This window comes from Artemia sp. Qi Xiang Cuo, chromosome 9, assembly GCF_049724085.1.
Source record: "Artemia sp. Qi Xiang Cuo chromosome 9, ASM4972408v1, whole genome shotgun sequence".
Taxonomy (NCBI): Eukaryota; Metazoa; Arthropoda; class Branchiopoda; order Anostraca; family Artemiidae; genus Artemia; species Artemia sp. Qi Xiang Cuo.
This window is the reverse complement of record NC_142802.1, coordinates 27959937-27979372: the sequence shown is the minus strand read 5'-3', so window position 1 is coordinate 27979372 and position 19436 is coordinate 27959937. Positions and strand designations below refer to the sequence as shown.

The 19436-nt window shown below is 35.0% G+C and overlaps 1 protein-coding gene and 1 long non-coding RNA gene across 2 annotated transcripts in view; both read left to right on the top strand.

Annotated features, from left to right (window-relative positions):
• LOC148948521 (uncharacterized) overlaps positions 1–19436 on the top strand; it is a 32325-nt gene that overhangs the window by 12235 nt on the left and 654 nt on the right. The window contains exon 2 of the long non-coding RNA XR_016142194.1: positions 18570–18767. This is a non-coding gene — a long non-coding RNA (uncharacterized LOC148948521). The remainder of the gene's footprint in view (positions 1–18569; positions 18768–19436) is intronic.
• Positions 2726–5288, top strand: LOC148948522 (uncharacterized). The gene is made up of 2 exons (XM_089094510.1): positions 2726–3860; positions 3922–5288. Exons 1-2 carry the CDS (start codon positions 2726–2728, stop codon positions 4914–4916), a joined length of 2130 nt encoding a protein of 709 aa, XP_088950636.1. The 3' UTR covers positions 4917–5288.

The window sequence follows — 19436 nt, the reverse complement described above, 5'->3', positions numbered from 1 at the left end:
ATTTTTTAAGTTTTGGTTACTACTGAGCTATATTACTCCTTAGTTTGTTCCACAATCTATTTGAAAACACTGTAAAATTACAATTCTGGAGATTTCTTAAAATCACTCAAAATATTTTTTTTTCCAACTCTAATTTACAAATACAAGGTATATTCAAAATGTCAGTCACTTTTTTATTTTTATCAATGGCAATCCTGCAGTTGCAATTTTATGTATGTACAGTAGTAACCGTGAGTCAAGCTGGTTAAATGATTTTGAGCCATTTGGAGCTCATTAGTGTGTTGACTGTGTACACAATTTGTAACACATTTGGCAATGTTAATAATGAATCCTGCTGAACTTGAAATTATGTCTGTAATTTGTTTTCTGAATGCCAGAAAGATTAAACACATTGACATTTATCAATATATCTGTAAGGTAAAGTGTATGATCAAGTACATGATGAAGAATAAGGTGACACACATCAGTGGTTAATAATAAGCTTGTTTGTGCAGTTAATGAGAAGAATAAAGAAAATCATTTACAATTGATGCTCTTGGACTTGAGTTTCCACAAGTTTCTTGGACAGTAATTAATGAGGTCATAACTGAAAAACTGGTTTTTCACAAATTTTGCACATGTTGTGTGGCTAAAGTTCCTTCTGAACAGCACCAAAACAACAGATGGGTAGTGTACTTGAGTTTTTAGACATTATGATGGGGTTGTGATTCATTTTAATTGGCCATGGCCATGGAGGATTAAAACTGGTTTGCTTGTGATACCCTTGGAACCCAACTGCAATTGATGGATGAAGGCACACTTTGAAGAGTCATGTGCACAGTGTTTTGGGAAAGACAAGTCATTTTATTGATTGATTTTATGCTGTGAGGAGTTGACTGTGAGGTTCTTAAAACTGTGCTATGTAATCAGGGACAGATGTAGGGGGGACAGCCTGCTCAAGGTGCTGGTTTATAAGCCACTTTTTGATATGATCAAATAAAATTTGAACCCTAATTTTCCAGCTCTGGAATGCACCAATGTATGCTATGTAGATGTATTTAACTAGCATATGCCTGTATCAGCTACTGCTAATGAAAGAAGATTCAGCAGATTATGGTTACTTAAAATTATTTTAGACCAGGACAGTCAAGCAACAGTTTACAAACTTTAGTATAATCTATATGGAACATGATTCTACTCTTCTATATGAAGACATTATAAAAACATTTGCTTTGGGAAAAGCAAGTAAAGTTAAGTTTTAATCTACAGGATAAGACTGATTGTACATAGTCTAAATTTTACGTGAACTGTGTCACCAATTAAATGTTGTTATCTGGATTCATACAGTTTTTTTCTTAACCTTATTGTTCATATTAGGATTTACAAAAAAATAATATAATAAGGATAGTAAAACAATTTCATAAATATGCAATAAATAAATGTATTTTTTGAAGTAAAATACCCAGAATGTTATCTAAAATGGTTTGTTTACTGGAATGCACCAAATACTGTACTTGCCCAGGCGCTGACAAGTCTAAATCTGTGTGTGTGTATAATACAGAACAAGCGACAGGAAATGCTCACAAAAGGCATGGCTTTCAATCACAATAATGCCTGATGCCATACTACCAATTTGAAAAATAAACCCTTTACAGAACTTTTTTTGGGATATTATTGACCATCCTCCATGCAGCCCCAACCTTGCTCCTAGTGACTTTATCTGTTTCTCTATTTGAAGTCTTTTCTTGGTAGTCAGTTATTAAAGAGTGATAAAGAACTGAAACAAAACTACATGGTCGACAATGCAGGCAGCAATGTCCTCTGAAGAGGGTATACAAAAACTACTACCATGCTATGACAAATGCCTGGAAAAGATGCCTGGAATCATGTAAAAATTGTGTAAGGGGTATAATTTTTTATAAGAGGAATTTTGTTGCTTTTTTGTGCTCGTTTTTTTTTTAACTAAAATATGGAACCTACTTTCTAAATATGTCTTTTATTAAATTTTCAACAGAGCAACTCTTTTCTTGTTATTAGTTTATGTTGAGTAGGCTAAAAAAAAATAATTTGTTGTGCTCAATTTTGAACAAAACCAAAATAATTCGCAGAACCTTTTGATAAAGAAGATAACCTTCTTTTCTATTTTAACTCATGTCTGTCTCTCATTTTCCTAACTTTGAAAAAAAACCCCATAAAGGTGGTACCCCAGAGCCAGCAAAGTTCAAGGAGCAACTTGTATACAGAGTTTAGTTTTTGGAACCAATATAAAAATAGGGCATAGTTTGTGTAGAAATTATTTTCGAAATTGGGCTCAAGATGTAGAATGGGAACAAAGACATTCGACTCGCATGTTTCTCTGTTGAAAGTAGAATGTTTCTCTGTTTAGATTGAATATCTGAATTGAATTTCAAATAGATATACATTTTAGGAATAAAGAATAAGTTCAGTGAAATTCAAAAAATCCTTGTCTAGATTTTCTTATATTATAGTATATAATTTATAATCAATATTGTGGGTTTCCAACAGTATCCTTACATAGACTTTAGGAAATAAAGCTTAAGTTCAATAGAGTTCAACAAATAAATTTTGCAGCATCTAAATTTAAATCTTCTAAAACAGCTTACTCTGTAAATCTTGTTTTCTGTTCCTTGTTCATTGACAATTCGAAAAAAGAAACAAAAAATATAAAAGAAATTAATAGTCTTTATATTCTTTTTTTTTTTTTTACTGCCGTCCCATTTTATAAATGGATAAGCTTCCTGTGAACGGTTCTCTTACTCTTGATTCATATGTATGGAAGGCAAATCTATCTTCACATGGAGCTGAAATGACTTGTGGTTTCTGTCTGGAAACCAAGGATCATGAGCACAATGTGTATGGAAAAATCACTATGAGTAAAAACAAATGTTGTATTGAGTTGGTCCACCTGGATACCAGTGCTGCTAGAAATGTACTGACTGAGAATGATTCCATTGGAATATCCCAAGAGAAAGAAAATGCTCAAAACATAAATGTCAGTTCTAAGAAATCAAAAAGCAGAATAAGTGAAACTCATAAAGTCTTTAGTTTTAATAAAATAGATGAATTAGTGAGGACAGATGCCGTCTGGGATAGGGCCTTTTCAATGATTCAAAAAAGCAGTACAGATACAAACCAACAAGTTTCTGATAATGACAGTACGAGTGATTTATTGACCATTCAGAAAAACGATGCTTGTGTTGTTAAAAAAACAGTGCAATCTCTTTTTTCTTTCTGTCCACCATATATTAAGAAAAATAATTCCAAAGTATCCTCTGTTGGCAATTTACATCAATCTCTGCAAAGCAGAGATGTTGTTAATCAGGAAATTGTACTTGTTCCAAAGAAGCAAGCACCCAAAGCTAGTTTGAACAATTCATTGAAAAAGAGAAGTACTGAAGAGTGTCAAATCATAGATAATTCAACAAATCAAAGCTGTGACATTGCAAAGTTGAATAGTGATACCAGTGCTAAAGAGTATTTTCTTGATAAGAAGCATCAACTATCAAATGGCTGCAATGTGGACATGAAAGATGCTCACAAAGTTGACTACTACTGTATTGTTGATGGAGATTATGTAAAAGAGAATATTCAAAAGTTGTTACCTAAATTTATTGTAGGTGCACAATCTATGAACAGTAGTAGTGAAGGTCAACCGAATTTTTCATTTCGATACTCTACCTTTAGGCAGGAAAGACCTCCATCGGAATCTGTGAACCAGTGTAAATTAAAACAAGAGCCAACCTTTCAAACCAAATCTTCATTGAACAAAAATAGTAGGGGTCATGATTCAAATAGCAACAAGTTAAAAAAAACATGCTCAAAGCCATATCTTTGCAAAGCCTCACCAAGATTCCAACAAAATATTTACATTTAATGAATCATTTAGCTCTGATGAATCAGAAACCACTATGGATAATTAAGAGCCTGAATTTTCTTCATCTACAAATGAAACTATACAAGATGAAAATGTTCCTATGCTTCCCCAGTTGTTATCTAGGAAGGATAAATACACTTCAGACATATCTTATCAGTGTTATATATGTAATAAAAATTATGACAGACAGTGTCACTTATCAAGACATGTTAGAAAGCACAAAAGGGAGGTTGTAACTCCTTTGATGACAACAATTGCAAGTGATGAAACTTCAACAATCCAGGATGACAGTAAACTGAACATTTTTGAATGCAACTTGTGTCAAAGAAAGTTTTTTTTGAAGGCAGCTTTGTCCAGGCACATCACCAAAATGCACACAAGTTATCATGATAGGATAGGATTGTTGAACAACCAGCACTCTTTGGTGCTACCTAAAAATGAAACTGAAGCTCAAGGACTGAAGGATAGTGGACAGGAGATCTTTACGTGCCCCTTGTGTCAGCTTGATTTTCCTGAGAAGGGGTTGCTATCAAAGCATGTTATTAGAATGCATAAGAATAAAACGACTCAAAGTGAACACATTTGCGAAGTTTGTTCTTGTTCCTTCAGTCGTAAGACTAGATTAAGACTGCATCGAGCTTCCATTCATGGCCTTGATGTCGAGCGCATTGTGTGTGAAATTTGTGGAAACATTTCTCCAACAACTGAACACCATAGATATCATATGCGATCCAAGCACAGTGAACAGTCTTGCATTTGTCAACATTGTGGGAAGGCATTCTCGCATAAGAAGACTTTGAACAAACATATCAAATATCATTTAAATCTTCCTTCTCACCTAATGGCAGTGTGTGAAATATGTGGAGTTAAAATTCGGAAAGCCCTTATGAATGATCATACAAGACGACATACTGATAATAAAAATGCTAATCAGTGCCAAGAATGTGGTCTTGTATGTTCAAGTCTTAAGAAGTTGCGAAAACACAGGAATACACATAGATTTGTTGTGATGTTCAAGAAAAAAGAAAATGGGAACACTTAATGGTGCTTACTTTCAGTTAAAATATCTTCTTGTCTTGAGAGAAGAGGAGGAGGAAAAAAGAAACCTAATTAACAACTTGAATATAATACAGTAATCAAGTAAAGTTGATGTTATGTAAATACATATATTGTACTATAGAAGTGTCCTTCAAGTTCTATATGGACTTGTGGTATTATAAAAACAATTTATAATTTAGATATTTGAGAATAAAGATCCCTCACAGGAAATCCTTACAAAATTTTGCTGTGTACCTAGAACTACCCCTCCCCTGTGTCTCTTCTGGACATTTTAAAAATTGTATACAGTATATATGCAGTTCAGGACAAAACCAAATATATTCATAAAACTAAACAACGAAAATTAAAAAAAGAAGAAGACATTGACGAGTTTGATTTGATGCTATCATCGTTTGATGAAAGAAATATTCACAATTGTTTAAATTTTGATTAATGCGTGACGTAATGTGAGGATAGATAATTTCCTACCATTGTAGCATATCGTTATCTCTTACGCATGAGTTAACAAGAACTGTTCTTCTGTAGGATGAAACACTATTGATTACACTATTCTCACAGTAAATAAAATTGAACATTAATGTCCTAACCCTGTAAACTTTTTTTAGCAATGAGAAATAAGAAACTATAAATTGTTCAAAGATCACACACTAATATAGGTAAGAAAAAACTAAGACTAAAAACATGTATTTTAACTTTATAATTATCTACTTGTCATTGCTTTAATTATCTACCTTATATTGCATTTTAGAAAAGTAATGGAAAGTAGAAGATTCAGAAATTAGGCTTATAATTAGCTTGTCATAGCTTGTTTTTTATATACTTTCTTAATTATAATTAGTTAATTAGTGAATGTTATAATGATTAATTAGTTAATTGATATTAACTAGTTAATTAGTAGCTTTAATGAATTATAATTTGTTTTAAAAATATTTTGTAATGAATTTTAGAAAGGAATGGGAAAATAAATTCCGCAAAGACGCACTATGAAAAATAGAGCTAAAAATATATTGTTTCCAGTAATCCATAGATGGTATAATTTTCTCCTTTGATACTTAATTAACTATGCCTTTGTTTACTTCAAGTACTTCAGAAATAACTTAGAATTAATATTAAGGGTGGAAATCGATTCCAAAAATTGCTTATTATTGATTTAATTGTTTGTTACTTAATATAAAATTACCATTGATGTAATGTTTGAATTTTTGGAATTGTTTCAATGAAATTTTTTAAACAGTCTTCTGTGCTTTAAGCGATCTGAGATAGCACGTACAATTGTGGTTAATAGTCCGTACAGACGCATGAGAAAACCGATGAGTAAAAGTGATTGGGACAAGGGAAGTGTTCCAACGACAGATACAAAATTTCTCCTTAAAAGCCCTGATAACTTGCATTTGTGCGCGCCAGGTCTCTATGACAAGTGTATTTCTTGCTAAGTATCTTTCTCGTTAAAAGTAGAATGTTTCTCGGTTTAGATTGAATATTAGAATTTAATTTCAAATAGATATACTTATAAACATTTTAGGAATAAGGAATAAGTTCAATGAAATTCAACAAATCCTTGTCTAGATTTCCTTATACTATATTATATAGCTTATAATCAATATTGTGGATTTCCAATAGTATTTTTACATAAATTTTACAAAATAAGGCTTAAGTTCTTCCTCTTTTGTGTTAGTTTTAGCCTATACAAAGCTTTACATGTGGTAGATAAAAACTGATGATTCTGGATAAGAACCACCAAATCTCGAACTTTTGTATACTTAACAGTTGACCTGCTTTTCACTTTCAAAATGCTTGCTATTTCTGCCATATGACACCAATCGGTACTATAGGGAAATTAGAACAATCCTAGCCCCAGAACTGATCGGTTTACCCATGGTACCGATCGGTTTTGAGGGCTTTCGCATGTGTCTGAATGGACTAAAGCTTACTAGAGTGGAAACTAGTGCTAGCGTTGAATAAAAAAAAAAATTGTCCAATACCATCTAGTATTTGGCGATTTGTTCCTTTTTTAGCCCACCCTAAACTTACTTACTTGTATTTTCGAGTACTTCGAAGTATAGGGGAAAGTAATGAAAGCAGAATATTGCAACTAGGTGACTTACCAGCTTAAAAGTCAACTAGCCTACTTTGTGCCGACCTGATTTTGACTTGACCGAAGTCTTGAAAACATTGAATGCAGATTAACTATTGCTTAAACAAAAATTTCAGCTTTAATCCTGTAGAATTATAAATTAATTTTACCAACTATGCTTTTTTCTTTAAAATTTCCTACTTTTTAAGGTAATTTCCAGACAGTGTATGACATATGTTGATATTTATTTTCAATTCCTATCTTCCCATGTTAAATCGCCGAGGATCCAACCCTTGTAAACCTCCCATTGCCTTTATATTTCCCTACAAAAGTTCAGACCCACAAGTAAGGCTTGCCCAGAAGAAAAGAAGAAAATGGTCAGGCATATGTCGTACTAAACAGAGTGAGATGGCCTTCAGGATATAAGAGCTCGACCGCACATACATTGCATGAAAGAATCCATGTATTAATGAGGCTAAAAAAGTTTGGCGTCAATTGAAGGGGGACTGTCCCCTAGATTGCCCTCCCCCTAGATTTTGAAGAAATACCTTATGTAAGCTATTTTCATTGAAAGTGCATTTTTTTTTTGTTGAACAAAATTGAAAAAATTTTGTTTCTTTAATTAAAAAAAGACCAGTTTCTCTCCCCCTCCCTCCCCATAAATTTTGTAAATTGATACCACTGCTCAAAAGAGATGAACCGATAAGAGAATCCAGGAGTAATGCAAAAACATACAATTGACAGGTGAGAAATCTAATTAAGAGTAAAACTAAAATAACGAGAAAAAACTTTCATCTCCAACTGATATAAAAAAAGAATAGTTTTTATCTGCTACCACGAAAATTAAAATTTACAGTTTAAATCTTTTTTATTTTCCCTGCATTTTTATATGTTGTTCTAATTAAGATAAAAAATTGAATAAATATTTTGTCGCCAACATCTGGAAACGACGAAATATAAATCCCGGAATCCATTGATTTTAGATATTTGAGCCTTAATTACAACAAAATAAACTATTTTCATCACATCCAAAAAAAGATCTGTACCCTTTTAAGTACCAAGGACACTAAAAATAAAAGGTGATTCTCTACCGGTAACGTTATATTTGATACTGAAGTATCGGTACCAGTACTGGAGGCCGAATGAGGCGGAAATGCCTGGTTCTGCTGCAAGTACAAGTAAGATAAAAGAAAACAATAGTTGGTTATTTTTTCTACTATAATAAAAAAAATCAATCGTTTGCCCCTCCCTTCCTCAGGAAAAATTCATCTTATGATTTATAAGTGCAAATCTTTGAGTTATCTGGTTGAGCAAACAATACACAGTAAAACCCAATAGTTCCTCTGGTGTTTGTAAGGTGCAAACCTTTGAGTGATCTGGTTTAGCTACCAATACATAGTAAAACTCAATAGAAAATAAAGTTAAGGGCTATAGAAAACAATAAAAAGTAAATAAAATGGTGAATAGTCTAAATGCCGATTTTTTACATCAAAACAAGTACAAACGTGGAGAGCCTCCTGCCCCCCCCCCCACTTTCCTTTTCATGGTCTAAGAAAAGAATACACAAGTAAAATTTGCAGCAAACTTCGAGAAAATGTTTATTTCAAACGTTTGAAGACAAAACTAGAAAAAAAGAGCCTTTAAAATGTAGAATGAGATACAGTTAAGATTTAAAATACTTAGATAATTGTCATGCGGTTTCGAAAGACGATTATCAAGATCCGAAAAAAGAACTTCATGCAACAGACAACAAAAAAGCGAATTATCATACAAATAGTTAAAGTTTGATAAGAAAAAAACAAAAAACCTATTTCCTTTAGTGATACCAAAAGAATGTGTTCTGACTATTGAATAAGGGCCCAAGGCGAACACAGCCGCTTAAAAGGTAATGTCACAAATATAATGTTTAATCTTCATATTGATTTAGTCCAACAACCTTCTCAAGGAGTACTATGTTATTTTTTCGTTTCAGGACATTTTTTCCGGTTTAAAAATCTTTTCCGAGATAAATAGTCGTTCACAAAACTTGTTAGGAAAGAGCTAACTGTAATGGCTATTGAAATGGCTTGAAAGCTTCCATTCTGGTTTTTGAATGCAAAAGACTGTTTTCCACTTCCTGCAAATACATTGTCAAGTAATCCTAATAGTAATATAATCTAAATCAGTCAGTAAAATCCACTACCCCCTCCTAAAAAAAACTTTAGCTAGTGACACATCTGACTGAAGCTGGTACTGCTGGAATGCAGCAACACAAGAGGGAAGCCAGGATCAGTGCCAGATTTCTTGCCCTCATTGACAACAAACAGGAAGTTCTCCAGTTTACTAGAGGAAAGGAAGCAGAGCAAAATCTAACAGTAATGGGACCACTCTGCTTTTAAATGGTCAGATAGGGGTTGTATAAGTGGAGCTACTAGTCCCTCAAGACGTTATTACGCGCGCCTGTTCAATACATGGACAGCACATGGATTAAGAGATGCACGTGCATTCGGTTGCTATATAATATGAATGACGCAATCTTGCTTCAGTATTAGAAGGAACGAGATTTCATTTTTCGTCGAGACGTTCAACGTCTTTTTTCTTTCAAGCCGTTTTTTTTTTCAATGTGTTTCTTTTTTTTCAAAGCGTTTCACTTTTTTTTCTTTAATTCTTATGTTATGAAGAATGTTTATGAATGTGGCATTCACACGTGAACCGTTTCTTCAGAGTCCTTGGGGGAATGCCCCGCTTTTAATTGAGGAGGACACATACATAGGGTGTTATATAATACTTTTTTTTTTTCTTTCAGTGCATTTTTTTCTCAAAGGATCATAATATTCTAACGATTTTTGCCCCCGATATGACTCGAAAGGCCATTTACATCTAATGGAACAACGCCTTAATCATCCAGACCAGCAGGCTATTTCTAAAATTTTGAATAGAGAAATACTTTCCACATAATAGCCAATTACACGGCAATAGGAATCTCCCACTCTTAAGACTGAGGAAACATTATCGATTTTCACAATAGTCTTGCGTGCCAGCTTCTGATAATAACACTAGTTTTTCCCGCATTTGGTTTCTAACAGTTCCATGCCAAAAGTAAAACTCTAATTATATCTATTATATATATTTATTTTCTAATTATAATTATATTCTAAGATTTTTTGCCCCCGTTATGACTCGAAATATCATTTACATCCAATGGAACAACGCCTTAGTCATCTGGACCAGCGGGCTATTTCTAAAATTCTGTATAAATAAATGCTTTCTACATGATAGCCAATTACACGGCAATAAGAATCTTCCACCAATAAGGCTGAGGAAACATTTGCGTCCTAAGACGAAGTCCAACTTTTTCAAAGAAAATTAAAGAACTCCATTAAACCAAAATGAGCAAAAATCAAATCAAATAATCTATCAAGTGTAAAACTACCACGAATCACCATTGATAAATAAATGAAGCCCCAAAACGAAAAAAGAATAGTGTAAACAACTAATCCAAACTAAAAACGAGCAGAAACTAAAAAGAGCAGGACTCAAAAGCTCTATCCCTTCCCAATGCCAGAGCATAATTTTGCAGTTTACTGGACATTATAACAATGCGAAAGTGCAGTCAAACTCTAAAACCCTAGAAGTTTTGTGTCCTAAGACAAAATCCCAGTTTTTAAAAGAAAAGTAAAGAACTCCATTAAGCCAAAATGAGCAAAAAATCAAATAATGTGTCAAGCGTAAAACTGCCACAAGTCAGCATCGATAAATAAATGGAACCCAGACGAACAGAAATTACAATAAATAACCGAGTCAAACTTAAAACGAGCAGAAATTAATAAGAGTATGGTCCCAAAGCTCTATGCCTGCCCAAGGTTAGAGCATAAATTTGCAGTTTACTGAATATTAAAACAAGGTCAAACTCTAAAACTGTGGAAGGTTTGTGTCCTAAGACATAATCCCAGCTTTTCAAAGAAAAGTAGAGAACTCTATTAAAGCAAAAATGAGCAAATAAAATAAAATTATCTACCAAGCGTAAAACTACCACAGATCAACATAGATATATAAATGGAACCCAAAACGTACAGAAATTACAATAAATAGCCGACAGTAACTCAAAACAAGTAAAAATTAACAAGAGTAGGGCTGAAAAGCTCCACGCCTTCCCAAGGCTAGAGCATAAACTTGCAGTTTACGGAATATTAAAACAAAGTGAAAATACGGCCAGACTCTAAAACTAGAAAGTTTGCGTCCTAAAACAAAATCCCAGTTTTTCAAAGAAACGTAAAGAACTCTATTAAACCAAAACGAACAAAAAACAAATCAAAGAATCTACCATGCAGAAAAGTACCACAAATCAGCAACGATAAATAAATGGAACCCAAAACGAAAGAAATTACAATAAATAACCGAGTCAAACTCAAAACAAGCAGAAATTAACAAGAGTAGGGCTCAAAAGCTCTATGCCTTCCCAAGGCCAGAGCATAAATTTGCAGTTTACTGAATATTAAAACATGGTCAAACTCTAAAACTCTAGAAGGTTTGCGTCCCAAGACGAAATCCCAGTTTTTCAAAGAAAAAAAAAGAATTCGATTAAACCAAGCTGAGCAAAAATCAAATACTCTACCATGCGTAAAAGCACCACATATCAACATCGATAAATAAATGAAACCCATAATGAACAGAAATTACAATAAATAACCGATTCAAACTCAAAACAAGCAGAAATTAACAAGAGTAGGGCTCATGGGCGCCCATATGGGGGGGCAGGGGGGGGGGCTCTTTCCCCCCCTGGCTGAATGATGCTGCCTTATTTTTTTATTTTTGTTCTGAGATTTCTATTAAATATCATTAAAAGTAGCAATTAGACGAAGTTTGCCCCCCCCCCCTGGAATTCAGCTTATGGGCGCCCATGGTAGGGCTAAAAAAATCTATGCCTTCCAAAGACCAGAGCATAACTTTGCAGTTTACTGAATATGAAAACAAGCTGAAAACAATGTCAAAGGCTAAAACTCTGGAAAGTTTGCGTCTTAAGACGAAATCTCAGCTTTTCAAAGAAAAGTAAAGAACTCGATTAAACCAAACTGAGCAAAAATCAAATCAAATAATCTACCATGTTTAAAACTACCACATATCAGCATCGATAAATAAATGGAACCCATAACGAACAGAAATTACAATAGATAACCGAGTCAAACTCAAAACAAGCAGAAATTAACAAGAGTAGGGGGTCAAAATTTCTTTGCCTTCCCAATGCCAGAGCATAAATTTGCAGTTTACTGAATATTAAAACAAGGTGAAACCATGGTCAAACTCTAAAATTCTGGAAGGTTTGCTTCCAAAGACGATATCCGAGTTGTTCATAGAAAAGTAAAGAACTTCGTTAGACCAAAGTGAGAAAAATTCAAATCAAATAATCCACCAAGCGTAAAACTATCACGAATCACCATCGGTAAATAAATGGAACCCAAAACGAACAGAAATTACAAAAACTAACCGAATCAAGCTCAAAACGAGGAGAAATTAATAAGTGTATGGCTCAAAAGCTCTATGCTTTCCCAAGGCCAAAGTTTAAATTTGCAGTTTACTGAATATTAAAACAAAGTGAAAATACAGTCAGACTCTAAGACTCTTGAAGTTTTGTATCCTAAGACAAAATCCCAGTTTTTCAATGAAAAGTAAAGAACTCCATTAAGCCAAAATGAGCAAAATTCAAATAAAATAATCTACCAAGCGTAAAACTGTCACAAATCACCATCGGTAAATAGATGGAACCCAAAACGAACAGAAATAGCAATAATTAAGCGAGTCAAACTCAAAACGATCAGAAATTAACAAGAGTACGGCTCGAAAGCTCAATGCCTTCCCAAGGCCAGAGCATAAATTTACAGTTTACTGAATATTAAAACATAGTGAAAATACGGTCAGACTCTAAAGCTCTAGAAGGTTTGCGTCCTAAGACAAAACGAGCAAAAATCAAATAATGTACCAAGCGTAAAACTACCACACATCAGCATCGATAAATAAATAAAACCTGAAACAAACAGAAATTACAATAAATAACCGAGTCAAACTAAAAACAAGCAGAAATTAACAAGAGTATGTCTCAAAAGCTCTATCCCTTCCCAGGGCCAGAGCATAAATTTTTTTTTCACCGAATATTAAAACAAAGTGAAAACAAGGTCAAACTCTAAAACTCTAGAAGGTTTGTGTCCTAAGGCAAAACCCCAGTTTTTCAAAGAAAAGTAAAGAAGTCCATTAAACCAAAATGAGCGCAAAAAAAATCAAATAATCTACCAAGCGTAAAACTACCACAAATCAGCATCGATAAATAAATGGAACCCAAAACAACAGAAAAATACAATAAATAACCGAGTCAAACTCAAAACAAGCGGAAATTAACGAGAGTAGGGCTCAAAAGCTCTATGCAGAGCATAAATTTGCAGTTTACTGAATATTAAAACTAAGTGAAAATGCGCTCAGACTCTAAAACTCTAGAAGTTTTGCGTCCTAAGACAAAATTCTGAGTTTTTTAAAAAAAACTTAAAGAGAGTTTTTTTTTAAAAAGAAACTTAAAGAGAGCATGCGAAAAATTATCACAGAAAATGATACGTCTTTTTTTCAAAATATCAATAAAGATCCGTTACAATCGAATGACAACGGAAACAGGTGGTCGAAAGGCCAAGACCAGGAGAACACATGCAATGAATCTCTAAGCGTTTTACTTTTGGCATAGAACTGTTAGAAACCAAATGTGGGAAAAATTAGTGTTGTTATCAGAAGTTGGCACGCAAGACTATTGTGCAAATTGATAACGTTTCCTCAGCCTTATTGGCGGGAGATTCTTATTGCCGTGTAATTAGCTATCATGTACAAAGTATTTCTCGATACAGAATTTTAGAAATAGCCTACTGGTCCAGATGATTAAGGTGTTGTTCCATTGGATGTAAATGGTCTTTCGAGTCATAACGGGGGCAAAAATAATTAGAATATAATGATTCTTTGAGGAAAAAAATCATTGAAAGATAAATAAAGTCTCAAAAAAGTATTATGTAACACCAGTAGTAATGCCCCGATTACTTTCAAGGTAAGTACATATTTGGAAGACAACTGGACTCCAGCCAGAACATTTAGAAATAACCTATGACGATAAACTACAAGAGAAGGTATGGGAATAATTTGAGTAACAAGTATTTTGGAACATTCGGTAATGGTCAAAATTAAGGACTTGATTATTCTGATAAAAATAGATGAGGATAATAAGAATGTTTTTATTTGGATAAAATGAAATCGGTAAAGGTTTAAAATAGCTTACCAACTAAAGGTAAGTCTGAGGGAAAGGTAAGTCTCACGCAAAGTGACATAAATGTTTGGTTACTCCATTAAGAGATACATATAGTTTTTATTTTGGAGGGATATCTTGAGAATTACCTTAACCTCCAGAGGCTCCAGAGGATCTGCCTGTGCCTCCAGAGGCACCCAGGGCATCAAGAAGGAGCCGCCAATCTTCCCGCAGGTTTGCTGCTGCAAGTATGTCCTCCCACTGAGGTTGGAGTGATGTGTGCAGGTTACGGAGATCTGTCTGGTATGTTCGACGCAGGGTGTTTCTGAGTCAACCCCTGATGACTGCCAATGGAGCTCTGCATTTGGTAGTCGGAGATTGCCCGTACGTGGTCAAGGTATCTGCATCGGCGGACTCTTATGATATATGTGACAAGAGGCTGGCCAGTCTTGTCACGGATGGATTTGTTTGTTATTCTCTGCTGCCAACGGATGTTGAGAATTCTTCTGAGACATGTGTTTTCGAAAGCAAGTATTCTTCTCTCTTATTCCTGGCTCTGGTGCCAGGTTTCGGCTGTATAAAGCAGCACTAGCATAACATTGCTATTAAAGAGTCGTAGCTTTAGCCGTATAGAGAAGCTTTGGGCCGCCATACCATCCGTAATCCATTGAAGGCCCCATTGGCTTGGCCGATTCTTATGAGCACTTCTTTTGTGGTCGATTCGGTGCTTTCTTATTATGCTTCCTAAGTATTTGAAATGGACGACTTGCTCAATGTGTTGGTTTCCGCAAGTGATGCTCAGGGATGAATCTGTGGTAGCCATGCATTTTGTTTTCTCATTATTTATCTTCAGGCCGACCTGTCCACCTCTCTCCCTCACTTTGTCAAGGAGTTCTCGGAGTTTTTGCTTGCATGATTCTAGGACGGCGATTTCGTCAGCGAAGTCTACATCATTGAGGTGTGTTTCTGGATTCAGCTGAATTCCGTCTGTGCTTGTACTTCGCAGTACGTAATCAATGACGATTACGAAAAGTAGCGGTGACAAGACGCAACCTTGCTTAACTCCTGACAGAATGTGGAAGAAACGAGTTTGGCCATCTGGGGTCTTTACACAGCACTCGCTATCTTCATAAAACGCAACGATCACGAAACTATCTTTTGAGGGATTCCGTAATACAGTAGGATCTTCCACAGACTTTGGTGGTCTACTGAGTCAAATGCCTTCTCAAAATCAATGAATATCATATAGATTTTGCAGCGCCATTCTCTGCTTTCTTCCGTCAGTAGCCGTAGAGTAAATATCAGGTCTGCACTTGAACGGCTCGGTCTGAATCCATGTTGCTCGTCGCGAAGGTGTCTTTCGAGCTGCGAGCTGATTCTCTGCAGTAAACTGATTCTCCTTACTTTTTTAGAAGAAAATTTCGTCCATCCAGCATAAGCCGTATCGATTATACTGATTATTTTTACAACAAGGCACCTTTGTTTTGTGGGGAAATCAAGGAAGCCGTCTTCATCAATTAACGCAAACATCCAACAAAACCATGTGCATGAGACTAATAAATCAAATTATTGATAGGCTTAGAATCAAACAGTTCGTGGTAACGAACCGTGAGTAAGGAGCGATGCTTAACATAACTTTTTTCGCATGCTCACCAATGGTCTGAGTTGTGCAGGTATCGATCGGCTGATTCGATGCCTTCGCCCGGCATTGTAATGTGTGGTTGGGGGCAAATTATCCAACGCTTCACCCCCTAAAAGTCAAGGAATCTTAGTAAAATCACACCATCAGATTTAGTCCCTATATAGAAAATAAAATTTGCATTTTTTTTTTCAAGGAGGCACACTTGTGCCTCTTTAAAGAGGCGACCCACCACAATGTTAAGTGATTTCCGGTCCTAGCGGTTGCACAGAGACGGCGGCGATCGCATTTTGTAGCCTAAGCTCAAACTAAGAAACATACAAAATTTCATTCCCCTCCGACTTTATCTTCATAGAGGAAAGTGAGCCGGAAGTTTCGACCCTCCCACCACAGCCCCCCTTTAAAGTTGTCCGATCGGGCTGAAATTTAGAAGATAAGTTTTCCTAGGGCCTGGGAGCTTATCCTCAAAATTTCAGCTCAATCTGATCACTCCTTCCCTGTTTAGCCACTTTATGTTCATCAAATTATTTTTTTATCAGCCACGCCTACAGGCCACAGTTGGCAACGGATCCGGGTGAATGAGGACTCATTCGAAGCGAAATTCGACCTGTTAGGGCCTTTTGATATTTTCAGACTGAAAAAATTATCCCCCGAATTTACATTTACGAAAAACCTCGTTTTCCTATAAGAGTCCATGTTAATTTTTGAAATGCATAGTTTCTCATTATTAAATTATATCCAAACAGTCCTCATAACCTGACAAGACCGACTGAAAGCTTCTAAGAATTCCAGCTCTTTCCTAGAAGTTTTTTTTTGTCGAAAAACGAAAATCTTAAAACCTTTAAAAGCCTTAACACAAGAATCTTCAAAATCAGGGGGTTTAGGGGGCGGCAGCCCCCCAACTTTAACTCCTGACACAACAGCTAACAGTTAATCAAGCAATAATAAGTAATAAACTGTACAAAAACGTGCAGAAATTATTTGAAAAAAACATCGTTTTCTAAAGAGTTAAAGAGGCCGAGTCACAAGTTCGAACCTTAAAACGTACAGGGATTAGGAGGTACAGTTGGGGGGGGCTGCCACCACCCAAACCCCCCGCTTTGCAGCCTTTAAATAAAAAAAAAAAAGTTTTTTTTAACAGAAAGTAAGGAGCGACACTAAAACTTAAAACGAACAGAAATTATTCCGTATATGAAAGGGGCTGTCCCCTCCTCAACGCCTCGCTCTTTACGCTAAAGTTTGACTTTCTCACAACTCTATTTTTTGTTAAACAATAAAAAACTTTGGAGTAAAGAGCGAGGCGTTGAGGAGGGGACAGCCCCTTTCATATAAGGAATAATTTCTGTTCGCTTTATAATTTTTTATGTCGCTCCTTACTTTCAGTTTAAAAAACTTGTTTTGTTTTTATTTAAAGGCTGCAAAAGCGGGGGGTTTGGGGGGTGGCAGCCCCCCAACTGTACCTCCTAATCCCTGTACATTTTAAGGTTCGAACTTGTGACTCAGCCTTTTTAACTCTTTAGAAAACGTAGTTTTTTTTCAAATAATCCCAGAAGAAAGATCACGGATGCGTGAAGAGACATACTCAGAAGAGAAGTTCCTTCAAAAACAAAGATACCCCTTTGATCCTTATTTCCGTCAAGGGCATATAATATTCTTTACTAAAGAGTCAAAAGCAACTCTTTTATCCTGAGGAAAGAGGAGTCTACTTAGCATAAATGAGCTGATCAATATTGCAGACTTTGCAACTCTATTCCAGAATCCCTGAACCACTTGACTTTTGAATGTAGATACATGCATCAGGAAGTAATCAATTGTGTTGTTTAAGAAACTATTTAAGTTAAGTTAGATTGAGAAAACCGAGACGATTTAAATTTTCTGTGAAGGAACTTAAGTAATAAAGAGTACAAGTGATTACTGAAATGGGTATACGTTTGTGACTTTCTAATGACATTTTTTTTTTTTTTTGACGGGCTTTTTGTATAAGCCGTATCCTATACTAAACCTAGCAACTACTTTCTTCCTTTCGTATTTCCTCACTTTCTTCCTTGATAACACTCGTGAATTAGAATTTTACTGTAAGTCACTGATAAATCAGTGAATCTATGTCTTCATTGTGGCTTTTTGAGGAAAAGCCGCCCGTATGGGTATGCTGTCTCGACTCTCAATTTTCTTCTTTTCATTGGCTGTTTGTAAAAGCTGTTTATTTCAAAATAATTTAGCTGTAAAAACGTGTAACTACACAAAAATTATCAAAATATAGGATGCAATTCATCAAAATTAGGAGGTAAGGCATAACAACCCCTGAACAGTACAATTTTTTTTAAACAGCAAGGGAATAGTAGTATTTTTGCTCTTTCTATTATTTCATTTCGGTATATGGTGCTTTTGGGAGAAATTGGTTTTACCAAACATTTTTTTATATTGTGCTGATAGCAATACTGCCAAAGATATCCACAGAACGATTAGCGATACGAATATTCTGTTGGTATATTTTGTTTGTTTGTTTCTCTAGGTTTTCCATGTTCGTTTTACATTAAGTATATTCTGTTTTAAACATCTCATTTTACATTCTATGGGTTCAAAGATAGTTGTAGGCGAGATGCCTGGTAATATTTGGTCAACTATTATCACTGTAAATATTATTGTTTTAATAAACATCTCACTTGTTTATTAGGGATTGGGAGATAGTTGTAGGCGAGACGCCTGGAAATATTTGCTCAGCTACTATCCCTGGTAGATGACAAATAATGCCAGAGAAGATTGAATTGTTAAAATGTCTAAGGATTACTTGAGAATGAAACTTCAATGGACATCCATTACAAAAGAAGAAGAAGACCAAAATGATGTTTCTCAGGGAAAAAAGCTATAATAGGTAATTCTTATCACTGCTTTTAGGAACATTGTATGTGTGCATACAATGAACACGTTTTCATACATTTTTGTTTATCTTTTATCTATTGAATATAAAAAGCAAATGTTTCGTGTTCACACAAAAACAATCGATTGACCATCAATATTTTTATGTTTTAATTAAGATTTTGCCCTGAGCGTAAGACAAGCCAGAACCGCCACTGTGTTCGTCGGCTATTAAGTCTATCAAAACAGTATTATGGAATTTTTGCCAAATCGTAAATGCCCACTACAGGCACCTTTAATTTACGCGAGGAGTCAAAAAATAAGGCAGCGTTTCTATAGCTACCAGCATTTCAAAATTTGCACTTTTTGAGTTTTTAAAGGACACTGAATGGACCAACGATACTTCAACATACCTTAGTGCCCAACGATACCTTAGTGCCCAAGGACCCAAAATATTTACTTTAGCACCCAGAACCCATGACGCCCAGAGCTCCCAACTTGTAAGATAACTAAATATTTGAGTTACCTCATTCAGACTACATTAAATTTTCGATCATTTTCTTCTCAAATAGTGACTTAAAAAATATGTATCATATTTAGTAAAATGCACGTGGTATGGGTACATGCGGAAATGCTACACAGTCCATATTTTCTTTTCAGCTAGTACACTCTGTCTCAGCAATTA